The 20,921-nt window shown below is 51.0% G+C and overlaps 3 protein-coding genes across 5 annotated transcripts; 1 reads left to right on the top strand and 2 right to left on the bottom strand.

Moving 5' to 3' along the window:
- The first annotated feature begins 93 nt into the window (after positions 1-93).
- PPTG_06916 (hypothetical protein) lies at positions 94-15,603 on the top strand. The gene has a single exon (XM_008900962.1). It carries the CDS (start codon positions 300-302, stop codon positions 15,237-15,239), a length of 14,940 nt encoding a protein of 4,979 aa, XP_008899210.1. The 5' UTR covers positions 94-299; the 3' UTR covers positions 15,240-15,603.
- PPTG_06917 (hypothetical protein) lies at positions 15,265-18,462 on the bottom strand. 3 transcript variants are annotated; one of them, XM_008900964.1, is made up of 3 exons: positions 16,201-18,462; positions 15,908-16,101; positions 15,265-15,848 (listed from the first exon to the last, which is right to left on the bottom strand). In XM_008900964.1, exon 1 carries the CDS (start codon positions 18,439-18,441, stop codon positions 16,288-16,290), a length of 2,154 nt encoding a protein of 717 aa, XP_008899212.1. In that variant the 5' UTR covers positions 18,442-18,462; the 3' UTR covers positions 15,265-15,848; positions 15,908-16,101; positions 16,201-16,287. The 3 variants fall into 3 exon arrangements, with proteins under 3 accessions (XP_008899212.1, XP_008899213.1, XP_008899211.1); XM_008900965.1 differs by having other exon boundaries at positions 15,276-15,848; positions 15,908-16,199; positions 16,259-18,441; XM_008900963.1 differs by having other exon boundaries at positions 15,276-15,848; positions 15,908-18,462.
- A 1,841-nt stretch (positions 18,463-20,303) lies between these two features.
- On the bottom strand, positions 20,304-20,699 carry PPTG_06918 (hypothetical protein; the record flags this gene model as incomplete). Its single annotated transcript, XM_008900966.1, has 2 exons — positions 20,304-20,515; positions 20,546-20,699. The coding sequence occupies 2 exons, from the start codon at positions 20,697-20,699 to the stop codon at positions 20,304-20,306; spliced, it is 366 nt and encodes a 121-aa protein (XP_008899214.1).
- Between the last annotated feature and the right edge of the window lie 222 nt (positions 20,700-20,921).

Genomic DNA, 20,921 nt, shown 5'->3' on the forward strand with positions numbered 1-20,921 from the left:
ATTCACCCACAACTGGATGAACACATATTTTTCAAAACCCACTTTTTGGGATGGGTTAAACATTTTTATCAGTGTGTTAAATCGAGTTTTTCAAATTTAGCACAGTCAGTGTATAAAACCAGAAGATGCATTCTGCATTCCGAGATGGTGCGTATGGGTGTCCTCCGAGACGGTAGATGACCCCTAGCCGTCTATCCATGGACGTTCATGCGTTTCGAGGTGTCCATTGGGTCTGTCTTTATTGATAAGCGGCGAGCCAAAGCGGCGCTGCGATCTTTTGCTCTTATTTAAGCTGCGTCATGGAGACGGACAGGGTGTGGGCCAACTCGACCACGACGCTGACGTCCGAGCGGGAGCCCAGCGCGCCTCCGGACGACGCGAGGCTCGAGTTCATCCGTCGTCACGTGGTGCGCACGTTTCCTGGTGTTAAGATCGATTCACTGAACCGCAAGTTCGCGACAGACGCCGTGGCCTCGAGACTCTTCGACTTCCTGCACGTTCCCGACGCGCGACTGTTGCTGTTCACAGACCATGGAGACGAATCTAGTGGCATCGTGGACACTTATTCAACACCTCCAGCGCATCTCTTTGGAGACGCCTCCAAGAGCAAGAACCGATCTCCAGTCACGGTCTTGTACCTGCTCAAGACTGTCAAAGGACCCATAAGCGCGACCAAGTTCCATGAAGAAATCATGTCCGGTACCTTGGAGAAAAACGCTCTCGAGTCGCTGGCTGTGATGCTGCGCGACGTGTTCATCCCGCTTATTGGGAACCAGCGCAACCAGCAGATGTGGCCCGAGATGGTCACAACGTCCATCATTAACAATGTCCATGGCTTCTTCTCTAGCCTACAGATCACTCTGGGACAGACAAAAGGCGCTACGTGTCTCCCACTTCCGTGGGATCAGGCAGTCATGGAGAGTGCGGCCAAGTCGTCGCCCAATGGAGACGCGTCAAGCTCGTTCTCCAAGGGTCAAGATTTCAACACTATCAGTGGACTTGGGAAGGACCAAGTGCATAGCTTGGAGGGGAGTCTGATTACCTGGACCAAGCAGATCAAGAACATCCTCAAACAAGACCCCGAAGCGCTGTTGAACCAGCGGGACCATGCCCACCAAGGCCCCATGGAAGAGCTGCACTTTTGGGCAGCAAAGGCAAAGAACCTCAACTCGATTTTCGCCCAGTTGCAGTCCGACAGTATTCGCAAAGTGTTGCAGTATCTGGACGCGTCCAAGAGCACTTACAATATCCCGTTTGCAAAGCTGTGCAAGGAGGTTTTCCTTGCCAGAGCCGAAGCCAATGATAACAAGCACTATCTGTGGCCATTGGCTAAGTGGTTCGAGCAGTTGGCGAGTGCACAAAGCCTGCCAGAAATCCGAGATCTCTTTCGGCCAATCTGCCACTCCATTCTACTGATCTGGAAGTCGAGTCGGTTCTACAACACTCCGGCGCGACTGGTTGTGTTGATTCGACAGATCTGCAACGAAATTATCAGGAAGGCGATGATGCACTTGAACGGCGAGAAACTATTCGAGCTGTTCGATCAAGGCGAGCTGGAGCAGGCAAACAGCATGCTGCAAGTGTCTTTGCAGGTGTGCGCTCACTTCAAAAGCGTCTACTTTGACTACAAGGCGAAATCTGTTACCGAGGTGCCAGGCAATCCGTGGCGAATTCAGAACAACGCCTTGTTTATTCGTCTTGATGCTTTTCTCGAGCGATGTCACGATGTTTTGGAGTTGACGCAGACTATTTACCAGTTCCAGAAACTTGCCCAGATGGAGATCGGAGGCACGAAGGGTAAAACACTCACGACTAGTGTGCACCAAATCTACGCGGATTTTCAAGAAACGTTGGCACAGATGAAGAACGTCCAGTACGACCTAATGGATCTCGATGCCAAGCACTTTGAAGACGATTTTTACGCCTTTCGCTCGAAGAACAAGGAGTTGGAGCGACGTCTAGCTTCTGTGATCAACCAGGCTTTCGACGATGCCAAGACTATTGTGGGACGCTTTAAATGCTTGGACTGCTTCGAAGATCTGCTCGACCGACAGATTATCAAGAACGAGCTAGAACGGAAGCATACGTCGCTTATCGCGTCGTATGCGAGCGACCTGCATGTGGTGCAGCAGATATTCATCGAGAATCGAGACCATCCGCCGATATCTCCCAACCTCCCGCCATTTGCTGGTGCTGTTACGTGGTGTCGGGGACTTGGTGAGCGTATTAAATTCCCTATGGAGAAGCTGAAGCAGATTTCCCCAAGGATTGTGCTTGAGCGTGAGGATTCAAAAGAAGCCATGAAGTTGTACACGAATGTGATGGCAATGCTGCAGGAGTACGAGGTTCAGAACGTTAAGCAGTGGGGGATTTCAATCGAGACTTCTTCAAAGGCCAAACTCAAGCTTCCACTTATCAGACGCGAACCTGCTCCAGGATCTACCAGTATTGATACATCTACGAGCTCGGTCGTTAAAGAACAGCAACAACCAGGGGCATCCCAATCCAATGCAGGGTTACTGTTCGTAAACTTCGATGCTGCTTTAGTGCAGTTGCTGCGCGAAGTTAAATACTTCCTGTTGCTTGGGTTGGATATCCCAGAGGATGCGTTGGAGATCTACAAACGTGCTGAAGTATTCCGACGCCAGACTGGAAACTTGGAGCTAATCGTCGATATGTATAACACTATCCACTTGACACTGTTACCAGTTGAAAAACCTCTTGTCAAGGGCTATCTGGAGCGAATGGATCAAGTGTTAAATAAAGGCATTAAAGCCTTAAACTGGAAGTCTCACGGTATCGATGTGTTCCTGAAAGAGTCCATGACGGTGGTAAATGAGGCCAACACCCTGTTGAGTCAGCTGAAGACGCACCAAAACCGTGTCGCTGAGTTGTTGGATATATGGAATTCGCCGCCGCTGCTGTTTGAGCGGAAGAGCAAAGCATTGTCAGTCGAAGAATTCGAGGAGCTTCAGAAGGCTTTGTGTCAACAAAAGTACCATGTGATCAAGGAAGGTGGCAATGAGATCCATCGTCTGCTTAAGGATACGCTGAAGCACTTGCGTGTGGCTCAAGGAAGCCCCGACTGGAGAGCGTATGTCGACTACGTCAGCGGGATCGTTGAGGACGGGCTCGCTCGAGTGATTCTTCAATCGCTTGGGCAGTTGAGAGAGCAGCTAGACCCCAAGCGTATCGAGAGTGAGGACATTCCAGCCTTACTCGAAGTTGAGTTGGATTTGTACGGCAAAGATATCGTGTATTTTCCAACCATCCAAAGCACAGCGGCGAAAAGCGGCGTGGAAGATCTTATCATGCGTCGAATGGAAGCGATTCTTCATTCCTCGACAGTATTCAAGCGGTTGGACAGCTCCGAGGGATCCTATTTGAAAGAGATGCGAGAGAACATGCAGATCCAGCTGCTTATTGCAGATATATCGTCATTCCTTGACCAGAACCAGAAGGCTTGCGCTGCATTCCGTTATGCGCTCACCAAGTACGAGTATCTATGGACGACCGACTTGCCGCAAATGTTCCAGACTTTCCTCTGTACAGCGTGGTCTCCCTATCCGTACACAGATGACCAGGGCTCTCGTGGCAAAATTGTGTACGCAGACAACTTGCCCTCAGCTGCACCTCCACCATCGAAATCTGTTGCTGTGACTGAGAAAAGTGCTCCGAAATCGATAATTTCTGCTGGCTCTGCGATGGCTATACCTCCTCCGTTGCCTGCCCAGCTCCTCAATCTCGAGCGCTTTCAAGAGAAAATCAGTTTCTTCCTTGGCCTTCAGAACGAAATCTCCGAGTCGAAACACGTGAAAGACGTGGGTTTCGTGCGTGTGAATTCCCTCCCGATCAAGCAGGCGTTGTCGACGTGGGTGACGAAATGGGTGTACTTATTCACGCAGTATTTGCACGATCGAGTTGTCAACCAGCTTGTGTGGATAGAGACCTTCATGCAGAAGGTAAACGCTGGTCTGGACATCGAGATCGACGCCGCGAACGCCGACAAGGAGAAGCTGATGCAGTGCATGTTGCACATTCGTGACGTTCGACATCTGATGCGCGAAGACTTGCTCGTGAACTTCGTGCCGCTGAAGGATTTTGTCGCGCTTCTGAAGCTAAATGGCATTGCACTGGATATGTCGTACGTTGGCAAAGAAAATGTGTTGACGTTCTTAGAGCAAGCCCCGATCCGGTGGGAAAACATGGTGAACAAGACGTTCAAGAAGAAGGAAGTGATCCAACCACTGCAGAACCAGATGATGGAATCGATTCGACAAGAAGTGGCGGAGTTCAACCGACGTCTTGCTGCTATGAAAGAAGAATTCAAGGTCACAGCTCCGCTGTATGCTCCCTCCGACAGTCGATCGATAGCGGATGTGTATGATCAGCTGGATGCATACAACGCAAAGCTGTATCAAGTCGAACAGGAAGCTGCGAGACTAATGGAGCTGGAAGATATTTTCGAGCTGGCGTCCAGCAAGTTCGACGTGCTGTCAACGCTACGTGTCAATTTTACCACTCTCAAGCACATCTGGGACTTTGTCGCGCTGCTGGACTCGATTTACGTGAACAAGTGGCAACCATTGCCCTGGAACGATCTGGATGCTGATGCACTAATGGAAGAAGTCGATGAGCTTGAGCGTCATCGTCATGCTTTGTTTGCATCCGCTCGCGGTGTGAAGGAATGGTCTATCTACGATTACCTCGAACAGAAGCTGCATCAAATGACAGTGATCTTGCCCCTTGTCAAGCATTTACACTCTCCAGCCGTGCGCGACCGACACTGGAAGAACCTGATGGTGTTAGCTAAGAAGCACTTTGATCTATCTGGAGCTGGTGGGCTGAGTGAGATAAGCAGCGGTGGTAAAAGCTCACTGCGATTCGAAGAAGTGCTCAAGCTGGAGCTCTTTCGCTTTGTCAACGAAGTCAATGAGCTCGTGGAAGTGGCAGCCAGGGAGTTCAAGATCGAGCAGCAATTGCAGTCTATTGACACAACGTGGAATGGATTCCAGCTCGAGTTTGTTCCTTATCAAACGGCAGGAAGCAAGGCTTCGTCCAGTGGAGACCACGCGCGTGAGCCTGCTATTTCAGTTGAAGGTAACGATGCAACGTCAAGCACGAATGCCTTGACGGAAGCGGGTGAGACAATGGAGGGTGACATTATGATTCTGAAGATGCCGAACGTCATCATCGAGTGCCTTGAAGAGCATCAACTACAGCTACAAACGATGGCCGCCACGGGGAAGTTTGTTGCTTACTTTAAAGACAAAGTGTTTGAGTGGCAGTTGCGGTTGGGCAACGTTGATACGATCCTGAAGCTGTGGATTACTCTCCAACGACAATGGTGCAGTTTGGAATCCATTTTTCTAAGCTCAGCGGGCGATATTCAGCGACAGTTGCCGTCAGAATACCAGCGGTTTGAGCATGTTGACGAGGCAATGAAGGATCTCTTCGCAGACGCGCGGATGTCTCCATCAGTGCTGGTTGCTTGCTGTCAACGCGAAGGTCGTGAAGCTGTGCTTCGTGACCTGCAGGTGGAGCTTGAGATCTGTCAGAAGGCTCTTAATCAGTATTTGGACGGCAAGAAGGACATCTTCCCGCGGTTCTACTTCGTCTCCACGGCGTCGCTGCTCGAGATTCTGTCAAACGGTAACCATCCGCCTCGCATCCAGCCCCACTTCGGCAACTGCTTCGATGGTATTGAGTCGTTTGAATTTATCAGTGCTCAGTCCGCTTTAGAGTCTAAGAACTCGTCTGGAGGGAGTTTGTCGGGCCGAAAGATGTCTTCGACGCCGTCATCAGCCTCATTGGAAGAGCGATTCTTGGCGATGGCGATGATCTCGAAGGAAGGCGAAGTGGTGCAGTTCCCGGACTCGCATTTGATCCATGGAACAGTGGAAAACTGGTTCAATGACCTGGTGTTCGTGATGCAAGATACTTTGCGGCAGAAGATTTTCGAGGCAGTTGAAAGCAGTGCCCTGTGGGGAGTTGACTGTGCTCGCCACACGTGGGTCTTCGATTACCCGGCGCAAGTTGCTCTGCTGGGAAGTCAGATCGTCTGGACGGAGGAGGTTGAAATGGCATTGGAGGAGTTTGAAAATGGAACGGAAGATGCCATCAAGAAATACTATGATGTATCAACAGTGCGATTGGAGGAGCTGATCAAGCTTGTGCAGGGTCAGCTCGGAGCATTAAACCGCCAGAAGATCATCACTCTTATTACTGTTGACGTCCATGCGCGTGATGTGGTGCAGTCATTGATCACGAAGAAAGTCTCGAGCTCGCTGGATTTCCAATGGCAGTCGCAACTGCGCTACTACACGACGCCAGTATTGACCAGTGCGGGCCTAAAGAAGGAAGTTCACATCAAGATTTGCGACTTCCGCTCGTTCTACAGCTACGAGTACACAGGCAATTGTGGACGCTTGGTGATCACACCTCTGACTGACCGTTGCTACGTCACTCTTACCACAGCGCTGCGACTGTGTCTTGGCGGAGCGCCTGCGGGTCCAGCCGGAACAGGAAAAACCGAGACGACTAAGGACCTTGCTCGTGGAATGGGCCTTCAGTGCTACGTCTTCAATTGCAGTGACCAGATGAATTACTTGACGATGGCCAACATTTTCCGTGGATTAGCTCAAACAGGAGCTTGGGGCTGCTTTGACGAGTTCAATCGTATCTCAGTGGAGGTTCTGTCGGTGGTGGCAACCCAGGTGAAGACTGTACTAGATGCGAATACCTTACTGGTTGCGTCAACGAACCGGGGAGCGTCAACTGGCAGCGGAGATGTTGGTTCGTCAGGAGGAGAAGGAAGCACTCAGCAACCCATAGCGATGCCAAGAGCCGGTAATTGCGAGTTTTTCGGTAAAACGATCGCGTTGGAACCGACAGTTGGATTCTTCATCACGATGAATCCTGGATATGCTGGTCGCGCAGAGTTACCAGAGAACCTAAAGGCTCTGTTCCGTTCGTGTGCGATGATCAAACCGGACTTGCAGCCTATTTGCGAGAACATGCTGATGGCCGAGGGCTTCCTGAAGGCTCGAATGCTTTCCGTCAAGTTTGTGACGTTGTACGATCTGAGCAGTGAGTTGCTTTCCAAGCAGAAACACTACGACTGGGGCTTACGCTCTGTCAAGTCGGTTCTTCTCGTCGCTGGTAGCCTGCGTCGTGCACACTCCACACTGTCTGAAGAGACTGTACTGATGCAAGTGCTGCGCGACTTTAACACACCGAGAATCCTCCCTCCAGACTATCCGGTCTTCATGGGTTTATTGCGAGACCTGTTCCCGAAAGAAGAACTTCCACATCTCAAGAACGACTCTCTGCAGTCAAAATGTGCTCGTGTGTGTGCGCAGAAGAAGCTTCAACCAGAAGAAGGGTTCCTGAAGAAGATGATGGAGTATGAAGAAGTACTGAAGGTGCGACACAGTGTGATGCTTATTGGACCTGCTGGATGCGGCAAAAGCACGATCTGGAACACACTGGCTGCGTGCCATAACGCTGATGAGGAAGGAAATGCCTTGGCAAAGCACTTGACTGTGTGTGAGAGTGTCAACCCGAAGGCCATTACGGCCGACGAACTGTACGGATACATGACCCTTGACAACGACTGGAAAGACGGCGTGCTGTCGTCTATCATGCGCAACATGTCGAAGAACGTGCCACCATTTAGCGAATCACAGACGTACAAGTGGGTCGTACTGGACGGCGACATCGACGCAGTGTGGATCGAAAGCATGAACACTGTGATGGACGACAACAAGGTCCTCACGCTGGTGTCGAACGAGCGTATCCCGTTGACAAAGTCGATGAGATTGGTGTTTGAAATCTCGTCGCTAGTGAACGCAACACCGGCCACGGTATCGCGCGCAGGAATCATTTACGTGGATGAAGGGCACATTGGATGGTACCCAGTTGTGGAGTCCTGGTTGCAGCAGCGTGAAAGTAGTGCCGAGGCAGGAATCCTTCCTGGCCTCTTCAAGAAATACATGGATGGCATGTTCTCCGCGCTGGATGAGACAAAAGCAGAGACGATCGTGCCAATAGTTCCCGTTGCCCTCGTGGAAATGCTTTGTCGTCTCTTGGACGGATTGCTGAGCTCGGTTGGTGAGCACGAGAAAACCCCTGAGGTTCTGGAGAATGCGTTTATCTACTGTGGATTGTGGGCGTTTGGAGGCGCTTTAGCCACCGACAAGGGACCGGATGATCGTGCTGCGTTCTCTACGCATTTCAAGGTCGTCGCTAAGTACAAGTTTGCCTCCAGTTCAACTAACGCCGGATCAACTTCAGGCAGCGCTGATGCCAATAGTGCGGCGATGCTGGCGAGTGGTAACGCGAATCTCTTCGATTATTACTATGATATCACACGTAATGAGCTGATCTACTGGGGCGACAAGATCCCGTCGCTTACGCCTGTAGGGGACGTCCCATTCCATGCGCTTATTGTCCCCACCCTGGAATCTGCTCGTGTGCACTCGATCATTGACTTGCTGGTGCGCAAGAGGAATCCGACGATTCTAGTGGGTTGCAGTGGATCAGGCAAGTCGTCACTACTTCACGAGCACATGAAAGGACTGGAAGATGACACCACCTTTGCCTATGTGAGCATGCATCACTACATGGACGCACGCGAGTTTCAATCTCGCCTGGAACAGTATCTGGAGAAAAGATCGGGTCGTGTGTACGGACCGCTGTACAACCGCAAGCTCATCTACTTCTTGGACGATCTTAACATGCCGTTTGTAGAAGAGTTTGGGACCCAAACTGCTCTTGCACTTTTGCGGCAGTATATGGACTACAACTCGTGGTACGACCGCCACGATTTATCGTCGAAGAAGCTGATCCACGACGTCCAATTCCTTGCCTGCATGAACCATAAGGCTGGCTCGTTCACTGTTAACCCTCGTCTTCACCGTCACTTCTCAACACTGTGCATCAGCATGCCGTCCAAGCACGACCTCACGACCATCTACTCTGCGCTACTGAACCAGCATCTGACGAGCTTTGCGGACAAGATCAAGAAGCTCGCACCTTCCATCATCACTGCAACGATTGATCTGTACACGGAGGTTCGAGCAAACTTCCTCGCAACTGCGACCAAGTTCCATTACGTGTTTAGTATGCGCGAGTTGAGCTCGTTGTTTCAAGGCCTCTTCATGGCTAGACCTGAAGCGTATCTGAATAATTCGCTCCAGTTCTGTCGTCTCTGGATTCACGAGTGTTTCCGAGTCTTCAGCGACCGTATGAGTTCTCCCAGTGAGATCCAGAGGTTTGCCGAAATGGCTGTGGAGCAGACGAAGAAGAACTTTGAAGAGGACCAAGCAGAGATCTTTGCAGCACCTCTCATCTGTGTAAATTTCCTGGGAGCTTCATCAATGTCGATGGACGGCGAGTATGGGGCCCCCACTCTCAGCTACGTCCCTGTAATCGACAAGGCTCAACTCACTGCTTGCTTGGAGCGGAAGCTGGCTGAGTACAACGAGACGCATCCAGTCATGAGTCTCGTGTTGTTTGATCAAGCGTTGGAGCACGTGACTCGAATCGTTCGCATCCTGGCAAACCCGAGAGGAAATGCGCTTCTGATTGGTGTTGGTGGCTCAGGAAAGCAGTCTCTCTCACGCTTAGCAGCGTTTATCTGTGGCTACAATTTGGTATCGCTGACGACGAGTGCTTCTCCCTCGTACGGAATGAGTGAACTAAAAGAAGACTTTAAGGATATCTACCGCAAAGCAGGCGTCCGACCAGCGAAGCCGATCGTGCTGCTACTCACAGACTCTCAGATCACTGACAATCGTTTCTTAGTGCCACTGACCGATGCGTTGACCTCTGGATGTATTGCGGATCTGTTTTCTAGTGAAGAGATGGAGTCCATGGCGGGGTCCTTACGAATGGAAGCGAAGGCACGTGGGATTCCAGACACGAAGGAGCAGCTCCAAGAGTTCTTCTACGACCGAGTACGAAGCAATCTGCACCTCATCTTGGCCTTCTCACCAGTGGGTGGCGATCTGCGTATTCGATGCAGAAACTTCCCGTCTCTGATGAGTTGCTGTACTATGAACTGGTTCCATCCGTGGTCGAAAGAAGCGCTAGTGGATGTGTCGCTCAATTTCCTTCAAGACGTGGATCTGTCCACACGTGCGATCCAGGAGAATGTCTGTCATCACATGGCCGAGTTGCACATGTCGGTGACAACGGCTTGTACGATGTATGCGAAGAGCTACGGACGTCACAACTACGTGACTCCAACCTCTTTCTTGGAGCTTATTCGCTTCTACCGATCGCTTCTGGGAACGAAGCGTTCGTCTCAAACACTTAAGATCAAGCGTCTTGAAGTGGGTTTGGCGACACTGAAGAAGACTTCACAGGACGTTGCAGGACTCCAAGATGAGCTGAAACTGACAATGAAGAAAGTGGAAGAGCGAAAGAAGGCTACAGATCTCTTACTGGAGCAGATGGGGAAGCAGCGTGGAGATGCCGAAGTAAAGCAGCGTCGTGCCGATGAAGAGCGCGCTAAAGCAGCCCAGGCAGCCGAGATCGCTTCACAAATTGAAGCACAGGCGTCTGTTGAACTTGCAATCGCCAAACCAGCGTTAGATGCTGCCCAGCAAGCTGTGAATTGCCTCAACAAGGCGTCATTGACCGAACTAAAGTCCATGGGCAAACCTCCTGCTGGTGTGGAGAAAGTAACCGCAGCAGTTCTCATGATGGTCAAGAAAGAGACCAAGAACTTTAGTTGGGACAACGCCAAGAAGATGATGGCGAAGGTGGATGTCTTCAAGCAATCTCTCGAGCAGTACGACAAGGAGAACATCCCTCTCGATGTCGTCGCGCGTGTGGAGCCGCTGATCCAAGAAGACCCGAATTTCAACTACGAAAAGATGAAGAGCAAGTCCGTCGCTGCCGCAAACTTGTGCGTGTGGGTCGTCAACATCATCTCGTTCCACCAGGTCTTCGTCCGTGTCAAACCATTGATGGATACACTCGAAAAGGCTCGTCAGACCAAGGCTGAAGCGGATAGTGAGTTAGCATCAGTACAGAAGATGGTGGCCGAAGTCGAAGCTCATCTGAACGCGCTGCAAGCATCGTTCAGAGATGCTACAAACGAGAAGGCAAAAGTCGAGGCTGAAGCGCAAGCGTGTCAAGAGCGTTTGTCTCTAGCTGAGCGTCTCGTCAACGGTCTCGCGTCGGAGAAAGAGCGATGGAGTCACGAGATTGACGCCCTGAGAGCTGGTGAGAGCGCGCTTATCGGTGATTCGCTGCTCGCGGCAGGATTTGTGAGTTACATCGGCGCATTTAACGCGAGCTTCCGAGCGCAGCTGTGGAAAAATACTTGGTTACCAGATATCGTGACTCGAGAGATCCCAATTACGCTTGGAACTCCAGCAGACATGGGTGGTGGCTCGAACGGAGCTGAGAACGCTAATAATGGAGAATCAACTAACGATACTGATTCCTTGATGGAACCATCGACGGCTGCATCCTCAGCTCCAAGTGGAAGTATGGGCGTCGATCCGCTTGATGTGCTCAGTGACAGCAGTGACGTGGCTCAGTGGATGAATGAAGGATTGCCAGCCGATCGTATCTCCATCGAGAATGGATGCATCATCACGTCATGTCAACGCTGGCCGCTTCTTGTGGATCCTCAACTGCAAGGAATTATCTGGCTACGAGCTCGCGACTTCCGACACAAGAAAGCTGAAGATCAGGACGAGTACGAATCTGTTGGCCAATCTCTGGTGATTCTTCAGCCTGCACAGAAGAACTGGACAACCACGTTGAAAACTGCAATTACAAGCGGACAGAGCGTCATCTTAGAGAACCTTGGAGAGACTATTGACGCGTCCTTGGAACCTGTCATCATGCGGCAGATCTACAAGAAAGGGCGCAACTGGTTCCTCCAGTTCGCAGCTGAGGAGATTGAAGTGGACCCTCGCTTTCGCTTGTACTTGCACACAAAGCTCCCAAACCCTCACTACCGACCGGAAATCTTAGCGTACTGCACGCTCATCGACTTCAGTGTCACGGAGAAGGGGTTGGAGGACCAACTTCTCGCTAATGTGGTGAACCTGGAACAACCCGACTTAGAGACGCAGAAGCGCCAACTCCAACAAGAGTTCAACGGCTATCAGATCCAGCTATTACAGCTCGAGAACGACTTGCTGGAGCGTCTATCGAATGCTCCAGACGACATTTTGTCTGATGTCCCGCTGATCGAAGGCCTAGAGAAGACGAAATTCACAGCTATTGATGTTGGGATCGCATTGAGGAAAGGCAAAGATGCCGAGAGAGAGATTAACCTCGCTCGAGAGGTCTACCGTCCTGTGGCCAATGAAGCGAGCATGATGTACTTCTTGATGAGTCAGCTCTGCAAGGTGAACCACATGTATCGCTACTCGCTCGAGTCGTACATGACCTTCTTCTTCGTGGCTTTGGATGGAGTCGCTCCGCCAGCTTTAACATCGGACGATACTCACAGCGGTAATGCTCGTGATCGCGTGGGGATTTTGAAGGAGGCACTGCGCTGGACCATCTTCTCAATGGTGACGAGAGGTCTCTACGAAGAGCATAAATTGCTCTTCCTGACGCAACTGATGTTTCTTTTGCTTCGTCGTGGGGTTATCGGCGCAAACAGTGGCTATGAACCTCAATATGCGCGGTTTTTACTGCAAGGATCGAAGATTGTGGGCCCAGAGAACACGATATCGTGGCTGAACGAGTCACAGTGGCAGTCGTTGCAAGCTCTGATCACGTTGGCTCCTTTCGAGAGATTCGTGTCGGATTTTGAGGAGTCTGAACCGCGCTTCCGTGAATGGTACAACTCAACTAGCCCCGAGTTGGAGAAATTGCCACTGGATTGGCGCGAACTGGACAAGTCGGCGCCGTTCTTGAAGCTGCTGGTGGTCAAGTGTCTGCGGCCTGATCGATTGACGCAAGCAGTGAGCAACTTCATCGTCCAGACGCTCCCTAACGGTTGTCAATTCCTCAATTGTGACAGCCAACTCAACAGTTTTGCGATCTTACAGAGTGCGTTCAAGGAGAGCTCTCCGTGGACGCCCATGTACTTCATCCTGTCTCCAGGCTCGGATGTTGTGGCCGATGTGGATAAACTGGCAGTGCAAGACCAAGAGAGAATTAAGGGCGTTGACTACCACAACATTGCGCTGGGTCAAGGTCAAGAGCAGGTGGCCATGAAGACGCTGCATTTGTCGGTGGAGAATGGTCACTGGGTGATTCTCAACAACGTTCACTTGATGCCCAAGTGGATGCTGGAACTGGATAAGTGGCTGGAGCAGTTAGCCAAGGCGAGTAAAACGGCTTCCTACGCTACACTTCGTAGCAATCTGTCGAGTAGCAAGGATATCACTCGCATGGGGACAAGTCGATCATTGTCGCTGTTGCCTCCGGCTGGAGCTGCAACTACAGGAAGTGGCATCGGGACGTTGCATCCGAACTTTCGTTTGTTCATCACCAGTGATCCGTCCACGAACATCCCTATTGGCGTCTTGGAGAGATCTATTAAGCTCACCAACGAGCCTCCGACTGGACTTCGTGCCAACGTCAAGCGTGCGTTCTGCTGCTTCCCCAAGACTATCGTCGACGAGCTGGAACCTCGCACACGTTGTATTTTGTTTGCTCTCTGCTACTTCCACTCGCTCATGCTGGAGCGCAAGAAGTTTGGACCGCAGGGATTCAACATGCTGTACCCATTTGCTGCCAGCGACTTACTTGCCAGCAGTACAGTACTGCGAAACTACATGGACAATGCTCCGGCACGTGTACCGTGGCCGGATCTACGGTATCTGTTCGGTGAGATCATGTATGGAGGCCACATAGTGAACGAGCTGGATCGACTCGTGGCTGCTACGTATCTGCAGTATTTCCTGCGTGACGAACTATTGGAAGAGCTGTCGATGCTTCCGTTTGGTGACGATGCGAGTGGAGCTAGCGGTGGTGGAAACAGCGGACAGGATGGAGGAGGTGGAGGAGGCGATGGAGGAGACGGTCCGAGTGGTGGACAGCAACGTCGCGAGTTCTTGGCACCGAAGCTGTCTGCTGGCTTTGATCGCATTCTAGAACATGTGAACACGTCGCTGCTGAATGAGACGCCGACTGCTTTTGGGCTGCATCCGAATGCCGAGGTTGCATTTCGAACTGAGAATGGTCAGATTCTACTGCAGTCGATGCTGCTTCTAACTACAAAGGAAGAAGACGTTCATGGCGACAACAGTGATGACGAAGACGAAGGCACCGGTGGGTCTGGTGCGAAAGAGACTGGCGACGCGGTTCAACTCGCAGCCGAGGGAGTGCTGCAGGACGTTCTTGAGAACTACAGGGACTTCCGGTTTGATATCCAAGAGCTTTTCTTCAAAGGGTCCTCCGACTCAGGCTCACGTGACGGCTCCTCGCGACGAGGTAAAGGAGGCAGACTCTTCTCGTCTGTAGCGACACCCGACGCTGATGACATGGATCCGTTCCAGACTGTGCTGCTTCAAGAGTGCCAGCGTATGAACTATCTACTCGAGACCATGACGGATTCGTTGGCAGAATTGGAGTTGGCATTCCGTGGAGACGTCCCGCTCACTGAGACGATGGAGAAGCTGCAAACGTTCCTGTACTACGAACGTGTCCCGGATAACTGGTTGGCTGCAGCGTGTCCATCGCGTCGGTCACTTGCGCCGTGGTTGGCCAATTTACAGCAACGAATTGCACAGCTCCAGGAGTGGATCGGGTCAGCTCCTGAGCTGCCGTTGGTTTTGTGGTTGCCTGGACTCTTCAACCCTCAAGCTTTCCTCACTTCCGTGCTCCAGACCGCCGCTCGCAAACACAACGTGGAGCTGGACTCGCTACGAATCACAGCTGACGTGACGAAGAGAACGATTGATACGGTGGATGCTCCTGCTCGCGATGGCCAGTTTATTCATGGTCTGTACCTCGAAGGTGCGCGTTGGGACTTCGGTAATGGCGTTCTGGAGTCAAGTTTACCCCGAGAAATGTATGTGTCGATGCCTGTGCTCACATGTCGAGCTATCGTGAACACAGGGAATAAAGACCAGTCGAGTGGGCCAGGAAGTGGAGGTGGGGGCAAAGCAGGAGCCAGCAACGTGTTTGAGTGTCCTGTGTACAGGACTCAACAGCGTGGACCGACGTTGATTTTCATGTCACCACTCAGGACGAAAGTTCCACCGGCAAAGTGGGTACTTGCAGGAGTGGCGATGCTCATGGAGGTTGTTTGATGCGATCGAGATAATCGTACATAGTAGCAGTAAGTAGTGTGCATTTCGTAACATATTCATCTCCCTTATCTCCTCATAGTCATCAGTGGATTTGTAGCTAACGGATTGCTGGCCGAGCTCGCGTTCGAGGTATCACAGCCTCCACCATGCATGGCCTGTGCCCCCGGATACCTGCGATATTGACAGGGTGTGATGTCTCTGAGCTCCACTCTATTGTTTCTGTTAGGAACACAGCCAAACGATACTCCACGAGGTTGTGCTGGAGCACGTTGAATGCGAAGAGGACGCTCGACATTTCGTTTTACTGAATCCATTGTCGAGGTTTGTTCTTGTCGGACTGGTAGTACAGATCTTTGCTTGGGTTTGTGATTTTCTTTCGAGCGAGGCTTGCCGTGACAAACGGATTGGTGCTTCGAGATCCGATCTTGTGCGAAAGTTCGCTCGCAGACTTTGCATCGTACACGTCCGTCCGGGTCAGGAGTATTCAAATCCATTGGGACTACTTGAGTCCGATTAGAACGCTGCTTGACACCAAAGCCAATTGTGCTTTTGTCGACAGCCAAAGGCTTCCCCGTGCATGAGGCAACATGAGCATGAAAGTCGCCAGCGCTGACAAGTAAAAGTAGGTTTAGTATCACGTCCTTGGCCTCATCCTAACACTCACGTACCGGACACATGACTTGCATCTTTCACAAGGAACCAGCACAAAAGCGTTGCGTTGGAAACAAGTCTTCTGGTGAATGGGCAATGATGCCGTAAAGAAACGACCATGACAAGCGAGGCATCCAATTGACTCGGGAGGAGCTGCCAGCCTCCTCGTGGTGTCACCAGACGCCAGCAACTTCATTGTAGCAAACACAGACTACAGGAAAAAAAAGGTGATGAGTGATTAACACCGGCACAGAGAAATCGACGCAGTATTTTTAGGAGTCTGCACATATAAAACTGCAAGACAACTCACTTTCAGGCGTGTTAGATGTGCATTCTCATTAGATTTTGGCGTTCTATGCACAGCTCACCTCCTTGGCACTGCAACTTTTTCTTCGGCTTAGTCGGAATCGGACGAGTCGCTGCTGCTGTCACTCGAGTCGGAATCCGAGTCGGAGTCCGAATCTGAAGAACTGCCGCTGCTACTGCTGCTATCACTCGAGTCCGAGTCTGAATCCGAGTCGCTGCTGTCGCTACTATCAGCCGCAGCCTTTGCCTGTTCCATGATCATCTTCGGGGCGTTCTTCAGATATTCGCGCAAGTCTGTCGTGAGTCCACCAAGACCGATCGAAGTGAAGAAGTTGATGGCAAAGCGAGTGTTGCGCGGGTTGTCCTTGGGAAACAGACCAGCAAACGTCGGCTGCATGATCTCATCCAGGAATCTCTCCTTCAGTGTCTTCATACCGAGATGCTCCGAGAGCTCCTGACACAAAATCTTAATGAAAATACGACTGGATGACGTCGTCTCCTCCTCGTTCAAGTGAATATACTCGAACACTGTCCACGGCAGCGCGTCTGTGAACAGCAGATGAGCAAATAGCTTCGCCACGTTACGCAATTTGTTGGTCTCAAGACGGTGAATCAGCGAGTACTGCTCGGCAAAGCACTCGTCGAACGCATCCTGATACTCGCGCTTGATCAGACAGAACCGCTCGCTTAGTAGTCCATAGTAGCGCAGATAGGTCCGTTCCTGACTGCAACATTCAATAAGCATCGAGCAGATCTCCTTCTCCTGACCAGGGCGAATGTTGAGCTTCATCAACTTGTGTGCACACTCCTCGTGTGTGATGCTGGACATGATCGTCAGGTAGATTGTGCGACGTAGATTCACGAGATCCTGCTCTGTAAAGTCCTGAATAGCCATGTTATTGTCAGCAGGCACTGGTTGTTCATCCTCATCCTCGTCATCCCCGTCGTCGTTGTCGCTGCCACTGGAAGAGTCCGAGTCCGAGTCGGATTCGCCCAGAATCTCCTTCTTAATCTCCGCCCACATCTTCTCGTTCTTCTCATAGTCCGGATCGAAGCGGAACACATCCAACTTGTCCTCGCAGTCGATTGGGTCCTCCAGCGTTAACTCGTGTGTAATCTGGTCTCCAGACTCGACCAGATCCAATTGCTCATGCACAGCTGGGTAGTCTGCGAATCCACCTTTGCGGATGGCGAACAATCCTTCGATCGTGTACTGCACGCGCTTATCGATCTCTCCTTCGTGCAGAATGCCTCGGAATCGTTCAAAGATGGCGCGTAGTCCTTCGGGACACAACTCGGCCAAGATCTGTCCACATTCCTTCGTGAAATTCACTGCAACTTCCACAGAGTCGTCAGTGGGGTTAGCCAGTAGCAGCGTCAACACCTCGAGTGCCAGTAGCTCGTGTACGACCTGTTGGTTCACCAGATGGGCGATAAACCTCACGAGAGCGATGGCTACCACTTTGTCTCCTCTCTTGAAGGCTCGGCGAAAGCGGAAAACCACTCTCTTAACAAGTAGCTCGCCGTTCTCAGGCATTTTAGTGTTGATCACGGCCACCAGAGCCGCGTAGATGTGCGTAAAGCCCGGAGACGCTAACTGCGCCTTCATTATGGCTCTGGCCAGCAACCCACGGGCTCGTACCAGGTTTTCCTGGAAGAGTTCGGGCAGAATGTTGCTCAGATTGGCCACATTGACCTTGTTGATGAGTCCGTTGAGACTTTTACGCAGTGCGTCCCATGTGCGGCGCTGCATCTCCTCAGAGGACGGTCCGATGTCCTTCTCTTGCTGTTGTTGCAGCTGCGCCAGCTTGAAGGGTGGAATGTAGACGCCACCAGTGCGTCCACTGGCACGAGCGTCCACCAGAAGTGTCCTCTTGCGAGCTGGCTTGGTATCCGAAGTGTCCTCCTTCTTGTCGTCCTTCTTCAATGGAAGCCGCGGGGGTGTGACGTCAGCTGTGTCATCTTTTGTGCGGCGCGGGGGCGTGGTGTCGCCCGGTAAGTCACCTCGCGCTCTGGGTGGCGTCTTTGCGTCATCGTCGTGAGATTTACGCCGAGATTTCTTGCGTGGCGGCGGAGACGCACTGCGGGAGCTGGAACGGGAGCGAGAACGTGAGGAAGAGGAGGCAGATGATGAAGTAGACGGACTGCGCGTTCGTCGGCGGCGGTGACGTCTGGAACGCGAACGGGAGCGCGAACGGGAGCGCGAACGGGAGCGCGAGGCCAACGGGCTACTGCTGCGGGCCATGGCTTTATGGGCTCCAAAACGAAAAAAAAAAAAAACCGGAAATAAAATATTAATTTTCAGGTACCCGATTTCGAAATTAATTTTCAGCTAGCATTGATGTCCTTTTTAGCATAATCAATAATTTTTAAAAAAGATAAAATACTTGAGTAAATATGTTTAAACATAATTATTTTTGTTAAAAAAATGTAACATGAGAGATCTGATTGCCATCCAAGCATATATTATGACGACCCAAAATTTGACTATTTTGAGTTGGGTTTCGAATAACCCAAATAAAACATGCTGTTGGATGCCATTCAGACGAAAAAAACCCATCAAAAATGTAATGCGTTGTTTTCGTCTGAATGGCATCCATGGTAGCATGAGAGATCTGATTGGCTGGGATGCCACTCAGACGAAAAAAAGCCGTTAAAATGTTAATGTTTTTTTTTGTCTGAATGCCATCCAGTAAACATATTTGCCCATTGGCCAATCAGATCTCTCGAAATCAGCATGTGTACCACGAGTTTTAAGTACTAAGGTATTGTCAATTCCGCCCAAATTTGCCGAAGCGGGGCGATTCGAAGAAAGGCGCGAAGCGAACGGCGAATCGACACTGCGTTGTTAGAGGCCAAAATTAAGAAAATTATTTTTATAATCCAATGAGATACTAGATACACGTTGAAGTTGACGTGACCGCAGTGCGCAAAAGACCATGAAGGAGGCTGCTACGCGGCAGCATGCCCACGCCAACACGGTGTACCATTGCTTGTACGCGTACGTACTACAAGCTTGGCACTCGAAGAAACACCTCGCGCATTTCTTCAACAAGTCGGAACGGACCATTCGCAACTGGGTGAATGTCTATCATAATACTGGAACCTTCCTGCGCGCCAATCCCGCCTCTAAAAGCCAATTCACGAATGCTCAACGACACTGGCTGTTCGATTACTCTCATGAACATCCTCTCGCGTACCTGGATGAAGCCCAAGACGCCTTCAAGAAAGCACAATCCGTCGACATCTCGGAGACTTCTGTCTGGAGAATAATTCACGAGTTTGGGCTCACATGGAAAGTTTTAGAGCGCCGCGCAATGCATATTAAGGAGCGAGATATTTTACGCTTTGTGGAGGAGCTAAGCCACATTGATTGGTGCCACCAGAACTTGGTATTCCTGGATGAGGTTAGCTTTGACAACCGAGGAATGATCCGCAAGCGCGGGTGTTCTCTTCGTGGGAAGAAGGTTGCTATTCGAGGTGGTTTTGAGCGAAAACCGCGAGTGTCCATCTTGGCATTTATTGGCGTGAATGGAATTCTCAGCACGGAGGGCGCCTTCAATCGCTTGGAGTTCACGAAATGCTGTCAAGACTTTGTTCACTGTCCTGGTGGACCAGTACGCAAATATCCTGGTCGTAATTCTGTTTGGATTTAGGATGGTGCTACAATCCACAGGCACACCGATTTCATCTACTACCTTCGAAGCGTGTGCATTGTAGCAATTTTCTTACCCGCATATTGCCCCTTTTCAATTCAATTGAATTCCTGTTCGGCTACGTGAAGAGGTCATTTCAACGTCACTACCTCGAGACAAGTGGGCGAGACTTGATGCCCTTTGTTATCCAGACATTCCGCCGATATCAACGATTCAATATGAGTAAGGTTTTTGAGCACTGCGGCTGGAAGATCCAAGGATGCTTTGATCCTGTCGGGCCGTTTTCAATTGAGCGATCAAAGCAACCAGAAGTGAATGCAGAAGACTCCAATCAAGATCAATTAGGATTTACCGAGATTGAAGAGGCGTAACGAAGCTTCCCAAACAACCGTAGCGTATAATCCTTCTTGCGTAAACGTAAACCTCAAAAGTCGCAAAACAATAGCGCGTTTCACTCGGCATGTTCTGTGTCTTTAACGTTCTCGATTCGTGGCAGCGGGTCGATTATCTGGCTTGGTGAGGGAGGCACCATGTCGCGGAGGACCCCTTCAATGACGGCCTCACGCGCCGCCAAGCGCTGCTCTTGTTCGTCAACAAAGCGTACAGCAGAAACCAGGAGGCGACGCAGTAGCTGGCAGTCAGCAATAGAAGCTCTCACACAATCTAATTACAAGTTTGTCGATTGAGCTACACCTGATAGGTGCTCCTCTAAACGCGATTCAGCTGGCGATAGTAGGTTGGCAACGTAGCGGGGTGGCGGGTCTGCTATGTCGGTAATCCATGTAGAGTGGTCACCATTCCGAATAATGTCGTTCGCCCACATGCTCCAGACAACGGACGCCGCCATAAACGCAGTCCCCCATTTCTGTCTGAGAGCCGCCACCACATCTCGCACTGAAGACTCTGTTGCAGCGCCAGCACGGTCCGTCTCCTCGGGCAAAATGTGTGGTGAAGCGCCAGTTGGCTTTCACGAATAAGAAAACTGATTGATGGGAAATGACCCGATCCAGCCCTGAGACTCATGGTCGACGACGGTGCGTCAGTGATTACGTCATCATCGGTGAGGATT

The sequence above is a fragment of the Phytophthora parasitica genome (genome assembly GCF_000247585.1).
Source record: "Phytophthora parasitica INRA-310 unplaced genomic scaffold supercont2.10, whole genome shotgun sequence".
Classification (NCBI taxonomy): domain Eukaryota; phylum Oomycota; class Peronosporomycetes; order Peronosporales; family Peronosporaceae; genus Phytophthora; species Phytophthora nicotianae.

Coding starts and splice junctions, on each gene's coding strand:
- PPTG_06916 (XM_008900962.1), top strand. CDS start 300: ATGGAGACGGACAGGGTGTGGGCCAACTCGACCACGACGCTGACGTCC.
- PPTG_06917 (XM_008900964.1), bottom strand. CDS start 18,441: ATGGCCCGCAGCAGTAGCCCGTTGGCCTCGCGCTCCCGTTCGCGCTCC.